Below are 7,419 nucleotides of genomic sequence, written 5' to 3'. Positions count from 1 at the left end.
GATTTTGAAAGAGGGCGTCACGGAATGTGTTTGAAATGGCAATATGCATAGTCCAGAGTGACATAGGGCATTTAATTAGAAGTGATAATACACATTGTTTTCCTTTCATTTTGATAATTCCTTTCTATAAATAATTTTGGAGTGAAATATAAGCAGGTTTCGGTTATAGCCAAATGGAAAACTTGTCATAATGGAAACACAACATTATGGAAAATGGTGAGTGGTGTGTGGTGGTGGGTCAAATAAGGCAAAGTTCTCCATTTTGGCCTTTTTTTCTAACAAAATAACCACTTATATTCACTAATATTTCTATGGAGTGTTTTAATGTGTCATGTGCGTATACTTTGAAACTGTAATATTTGTACATTTCTATTGCTTATATATAAGCAGCTCTCTTGCCTATATTTCCTTTAAATGACACAAACAAGGTTTCATGTAATTACATGTATAAAGTCATTATAAGTGGAGCAGCGGAAATCAGCGCTTAGTCCGTGTGGAGAGCACATTATAAATCTTATGAACTGCTTGCAAAAAAATATTTGATTTAATGGCGCCCTCTCGAGGAATAAGCTCGCAAGTATGCTTACTGCAACAGTCTCGCATTTATCAGAACTACAACTCCCATCATGCAGTTTACCCGGCAGTACTTCCGCAGTGTATTTAGTATTTGTGTAGCATGAACAGTGTGTTGCGGCAATGGACGGTAAAGCTGTGAAGGCGATATTGTTTGACTTGGACAACACGCTCGTTGAAACAAGTCGGGCAGGTAGAGTGGCCATACAAAAGGTGATAAAGTCTGATATTCTTCATGTAGCATTTAAAGTTAGCTTCCATATTTGTAACGTACGTTACTATACGCGTTCAACGTACTACGTAGACTGGTGACTTGTCTCTAACTACCATGCAGACGATAACGTTAATTTAATTCAGGTTGCTAAATAGGTGTGATGATTGTTTACTGTAAAAGCTAATTTAACAAGCTTTAATTTTAGCCAGAACATATTATTTCACCGCTGTCCATTTTTTATTTGTTTTTATAATGGTGTGTAACTGTTGTCAGTGGTGTAAAGTAAATTAACTACATTTACTATATTACAATTTTGAGACACCTGTACTTCGCTTAAAGCCTATTTACTACGCACACAAGGGGTCCACCCACACAGGTGTTTTCGCACCTCCTCTCAGGACTCTGCATTGACTTGATAAAAGGTAGGGGAGAGTGTGGGCAGTTGCAACACTTTTTACATTTCCTTCAGTTTCTCAGCAACCGTTTGTATTAGAAAGACAAAAAATATATATTTTAAACCCATATATGTCACCTACCTGCCCATACTGCTGCAACATGTGTACATATGATAATATGGAAGTCATTTGAACTCAAATGGACCCTGAAAAATGTTGCAACAACTATGGGGACTAGTGATGCTAGCCTAACACATTAGCTTTAACACATGGTACTGAAGTCTGTTAAGAGCTAAGAAACTGCACATTCAAACTATATACGGTAATGATAAAGATCAATACTTAAACAGTTTAGACAGTATGACAAAAAATCTGGTCGTAAAAACTACTTTTTCACCTTGAATTTCAGTTCTCCCATAAGGAACGATGACATGTGGCTGTTAACTTCCAGACGGATGGAGGGGCCTACTGAGCATGTGCATTAGGAGTTTCATGACTCTAGCTCATTCCTGATTGGAGAAATCAGCAATGTTGCAACTGCCACATATTGCAACCGTCCCCACTCTCCTACTGTGTGGGCATGTACACTGACAGGCCTTTTACACAGCAGAGCTTTTGAATTGTGAGAGCAGGAAAAGCACAGGTGTTACAAATTAACTTGGGCACCACTGTTCTCTTTTTCTTTTCTTTTTTTGACAGACTTTATTACCAACACAGTATTATTACAATACAAAAAAGTAACAGTACAGGGAGTATTTTTTTTTTTACAATGTGCACATAAATATACAGCTTACAGTTAAAGTTTATAACAATAAATAACCAATTTAAATCATCTGGCAATGTTGTCCATAATGTTCCTCAAGAGATGAGAAGTCATTACTTTTTTTTTATTTTTTAAATATTTTACAAGCAGTCATAGAATGTCGAAAGTTGACGGTTGTATTGCACTTAAGCCTAAACCAAGGGTCTTCAATGTTTTTTAAGACAAGGACCCCCTTAAATGAAAGAGAGAAGGAGCAGGACGTCCTTACTAGCCTGGTTGACACCAGACCCTTGTCCGTTGTAACTGAGAGTGGGTCTGGGGAAGGTTCATTCACAGCCCATTTCCAAAGGGAGCATCACCAACGGACGCCGCTCAAATGCCTCTGGGCGCAATTGGATAGTTACGGTGGCCAACAGGGGCAAACGCCCTGCAACTTAAGAAAACACACGCAAATAGACAAAACACAAGCAAATTAAGAAAACAACTTCATTAATTTGACAACACATGCGCAGCATTCAGCAAACGCGCTGCAAATACCACAACACAACCAAATACATAAACGCACTGCAAATAAAAAACGATGCAAAAAGAAAAGCACGCAAACCCCGAAAAAAGAAGCGATGCAAAAAGAAAAACAACTTCATTAATTTGACAACACATGCACAGCATTCAGCAAACGCGCTGCAAATATCACAACACAACCAAATACATAAACGCGCTGCAAATACACACAACACAACCAAATAGATAAACGCGCTGCAAATACACACAACACAACCAAATAGATAAACGCGCTGCAAATATGAAACGATGCAAAAAGAAAAGCACACCAACCCAGAAAACAAATGCAACAAAAAAACGCTGCATCCAGATTACACAACGGAAGTTCTCCAGACCTCTAGAGGGAGCAGCTAAGTGGAACAGCTGGATTTTCTACCGTTATTAACCGATATTAAATTCATATTATTATTATTATTATTATTATTATTATTAATAACATAATATATTATTAATATACAGTCTATGCTCCCGTCTCATGCCCTCCCGGCTGGTGCTGTCCCGAGCTTCGGCTTTTCAAAATAAAAGCTCGCGTCTGGTCCGCTATGTGTTTGTACTTTGGTGTGTTGGATGTTTGTGAACTAAACAGTACGGCAATCATGCTGATGAATACAATAACTTTTTCAGCAGATGTCTTACTTACAACACGATGGAGTTAGCAAAGCAGTTTTGTGTTTATATGTGCGGGCGGGATTTATTCAGTTTGATAAATCCCACGGTAAATTGGCTGGTTTACTAACAGGGAGGGACTAGAAATCCTGTCTGTTTTTTGTATCTCAAGAGCGAATTGCTCCACAATATGAATACAGATTGATCACTTATTTTGTTGGTAACCGTTGTTGTATAATCACAATATTACACTTGAGGAGGCCTACACTTCAGTAATTTCGGACCTCGAAATTAAACCCTCTCATGTAATATGGCTTAAACAAACGTCAACGTTAAACGCTGATGCAGTTTTAAATGTTTTATCACCACGAGTTTACAGACGTCTCTGCTGATTGAGTATCACCTGACCTGAGCCAAGACACACCCACCAAACGAGAGAAAACAGATCTCAAACATAGATTTAATATTTACAGTCTATGCAGTTTCTCTCTCTCTCTCTCTCTCTCTCTCTCTCTCTCTCTCTCTCTCTCTCTCTCTCTCTCTCTCTCTCTCCCTCCCTCTCTCCCCGTGAGGTCGAAAATCCAGCTGTTCCACTAGCTGTGCTCCCTCTAGAGGTCTGGAGAACTTCCGTTGTGTAATCTGGATGCAGCGTTTTTTTATTGCATTTGTTTTCTGGGTTGGTGTGCTTTTCTTTTTGCATAATTTCATATTTGCAGTGCGTTTATCTATTTGGTTGTGTTGTGTGTATTTGCAGCGCGTTTGCTGAATGCTGCACATGTGTTGTCAAATTAATGAAGTTGTTTTCTTAATTTGCTTGTGTTTTGTCTATTTGCGTGTGTTTTCTTAAGTTGCAGGGCGTTTGCCCCTCTCGGCCACCGTAGATAGTCCAACCAATCAGACGAACAATCCGGGTGACGTAACAGCGACAGCGGCATCAACGGGTTGCTGCACTTCGGTCGCCGTCACGTTGTTCCATTATCTTTATTGTGACTGTTATTGCCACTGTTCATCACACCCCCAACCGGCACCGTCAGACACCGCCTACCAAGAGCCTGGGTCTGTCCGAGGTTTCTTCCAAAAAGGGAGTTTTTTCTCACCACTGTCACACTAAATGCATGCTCTTGGGGGAATTACTGGAATTGTTGGGTCTTTGTAAATTATAGTGTGGTCTAGACCTAGTCTATCTGTAAAGTGTCTTGAGATAACTCTTGTTATGATTTGATACTATAAATAAAATTGAATGTAAACAAAAAGCTGCTTGCCGTTGCTGTGCTATCATCGTGTGAAGCCCACCTCAACGGTTGTGATTGGTGCCTCCCATTTGGAAAAATTAGAAATGGGCTTGAATGCGTTCTTGGCCAGACTGATTGCAGAGCAAATCTCAATTTTGCCGGAAGTTCGTCAGGGTTTTCCCAGGCTAGGGGCGTAGCCTGGGAAAAGATTTGCGCTAGATATTTTATAAAATTAAGTTACCTATTAAACTGGGCCTACAATAACTCGTAGGGCGGCCTAAAGATTTTACACATACCTTTTTTTTTTTTCTAATAATTATTGGATTGATTTTATAAATCATGTTTTAATGTTAATCATACACGTGGCACACTGAATCCTTAGGATGAACTGTATCTGCAATAACACTGAGGACCCCATAATGAAGATCTCTGGCCTGAACCTCTAAAACAATCTCGAGGCTGACCTCGTGGTTTCTCGCTTAATTAGATATACTCATTTTCAATTTTAAAGTGTTATCTGTTGTGTTTGAATCTTACAGACCAGTGAACTTTTGAAGAGCACACTGGCCCTTGACGACAAAACCATCAGCAGCATTTGTGACGAGTTCAAGCAGAAGCTTTTCCATGAGTGCTTTGACCCGTCAGCCGGCAGATCCATCGATGAGGTCCGGGTGGGTCACTGGGAGGAGAGCATACAGGTAGAGCTATAACAATTCCAAAATTTTGCCGTACAATTAATCTCAGAAATAATTGTGATTCATAATATAATTGTCTCTTTCAGTCAAATTTTAAAAATGTTTTTTTATGTATTACTTTTTCAAAGAAATTCAAGTTTGGAATGAATCCCAGGATTCATCTTTTGGTTATATCTCGGTTATGTGACCCAGATAATGTAATAACACAGGTACACAGCCTATTAAGTAAACCATGCCTTTTTATCACATAAAACATTGTATTTTTTTCTTCTTAAATGAACATAAAATTGACAATTATTGTGTGGCCGAGTTAGCTCAGTTGGTGGAGTGGGCGCACATATGCGTAGAGGTTTATGCCTCGACGCAGAAGTCCAGGGTTCGAGTCCGACCTGTGACGATTTCCTGCATGTCTTCCACCTCTCTCTCTCCCCCCTTTAACACCTAGCTGTTCTGTCCATTAAAGGTGGAAATGCCCCCCAAAAAAACAAATTGACAATTATCATCAACAGTCATAGCCCTTAGGAGTTAGCAATTAATTTAATTCATTAATTAAAGTTAAACAAAGAAACATAAAAAATTGCGATGAGACAATTATGTAATAATTGTTACAGGCCTACATCCAGGAAGCTGTGGGCAGTTGTTCCACACCCTCATTGGCCGCTAAGTGCTACTACCTGTGGAAAAACAGTCGCCTGGAGGTTCTCAGTCTGTCCCCTGAGATCTGCAGTCTCCTGAAACAACTGCGCAGCGGATACAAGCTGCTGCTGCTGACCAACGGGGAAGCTCGCACTCAGAGGGAGAAAGTGGAGGCAGTCGCATGCGAGGAGTTCTTCGACGCCATCGTGATCGGGGGAGAACACGCGGAGCAGAAACCATTCGCCTCCATCTTCACTTTGTGTTTCAACATGCTGGAGGTGGAGGCCCAGGACTGTGTCATGGTGGGAGACTCTCTGGACACAGATATTCAGGGGGGCTTTAACGCTAGAGTACGGGCTACCGTTTGGATCAGCAGTGCAGGAGGCGCTGTGCCCGATGGTTCAGTGAAACCAGACTACACTATCCCTACTGTGTTGGACCTGCCAGATATTCTGCAACAACTGGAATAATGACAACTGGTGATTGAAACCGTGTGTAATACAAGTGAATGAGGGGAATTTTGTGGGATTTTCTTTAGTTGGAATGGAAATGTTAAAACATGAATGCTGTTAATAATGGTGCTGGGTACCAAATTTAGACAGACTGAATTGCCTCCATAGTATTGAGTATCGAAAAATGCCTCGTCATTCAATACCAAATTTCAATACCTAAGTAGTAAATCTCATCAGCGTCAGTGAGCCAATAAGCATGCAGCATGCATCTACCAAGATCTAATAATGCTGGTGATTTGCTCAAAGTCAAAGTACCTTTATTAGTCAGGAGAAAGGAGAAATTTGTTTTGGACGCTGAGAGAAATTGCTGCAAGAGTTACAACAGAGACACACAACAAGCACAGGGTTAAAACAATTAAAAGACAAATGGACAGTAAACATTTGGGCTACTCAAAGAGCTATGCAAATTACCATTTTCTATACTTGTGCAAAAAAGCCATCCTTCCTACATTCTTCTGTTCTCCCATACATGCCTTACAAACACTCATTCCTACTTCCATAAGCATCCATGCATTCAGTCATAAAATAAACATTCATTTATCCATTCATAAATATCCATACATTGTTATAAATGTGCATTCATTCCTCCATTCATACATACACTCAGTCACAGATATACATTAATGACTTCATAGTCATACGTTCATCGCTGCTCATTAATGAGCTTGACTGAGAGAGGAACAAATGAGTGCTTATACCTTATATTTGCACAGAGGAACCCTGTACCTCTTTCCTGAGTTCAATAGCTCAAACTCTGAAAACTGCTGTCGTTGCACGTCGTAGAGACACGCAGGGAAAACTCGACGTTACACAGAGACGGGGCCCACGTAGTAAGTGCCGTAATGTTGTCATTTCTTTTTGTTAAAATGGATTTTAAATTGGTAAAAGTACCGTTCAGGAACCTGTATCAAAGTTACGGTATTGGTATCAAATTTGAATGATACCCAGCCTTAATGATTAATTTTACAAAATTCAACATGGGTGCTTTTTCACTTGTTTTATGCATTCTGCTAGGGATCTTACACGCTAACATATTGTCATTGTAGGACTACATGGAGCCTGTAGTAAGATTCGGTCAGCAGCACAAGTGTGGGCACTCAGGTATGAACCATTTACTCACACAGCTGCACTTAAGTACAAGTATTTCAAAATTGTACTTCCTTACTTGTACTCCACTACATTTCAGAGGGAAGCACTGTTCTTTTTACTCCACTACATCTCTGACAGCTGTA

General features: G+C 40.0%; 1 protein-coding gene across 1 annotated transcript; it reads left to right on the top strand.

The window, feature by feature from the left end:
- The first annotated feature begins 631 nt into the window (after positions 1 to 631).
- On the top strand, positions 632 to 6,981 carry LOC116047874 (N-acetylneuraminic acid phosphatase). Its single transcript, XM_031296899.2, has 3 exons — positions 632 to 786; positions 4,884 to 5,042; positions 5,651 to 6,981. The coding sequence occupies exons 1-3, from the start codon at positions 697 to 699 to the stop codon at positions 6,143 to 6,145; spliced, it is 744 nt and encodes a 247-aa protein (XP_031152759.1). The 5' UTR covers positions 632 to 696; the 3' UTR covers positions 6,146 to 6,981.
- The last annotated feature ends 438 nt before the right edge of the window (positions 6,982 to 7,419 follow it).

This window comes from Sander lucioperca, chromosome 15, assembly GCF_008315115.2.
Source record: "Sander lucioperca isolate FBNREF2018 chromosome 15, SLUC_FBN_1.2, whole genome shotgun sequence".
In the NCBI taxonomy this organism is placed as follows: domain Eukaryota; kingdom Metazoa; phylum Chordata; class Actinopteri; order Perciformes; family Percidae; genus Sander; species Sander lucioperca.
The sequence above is the reverse complement of the archived record's forward strand: the minus strand, read 5'-3'. Positions and strand labels throughout refer to the sequence as shown.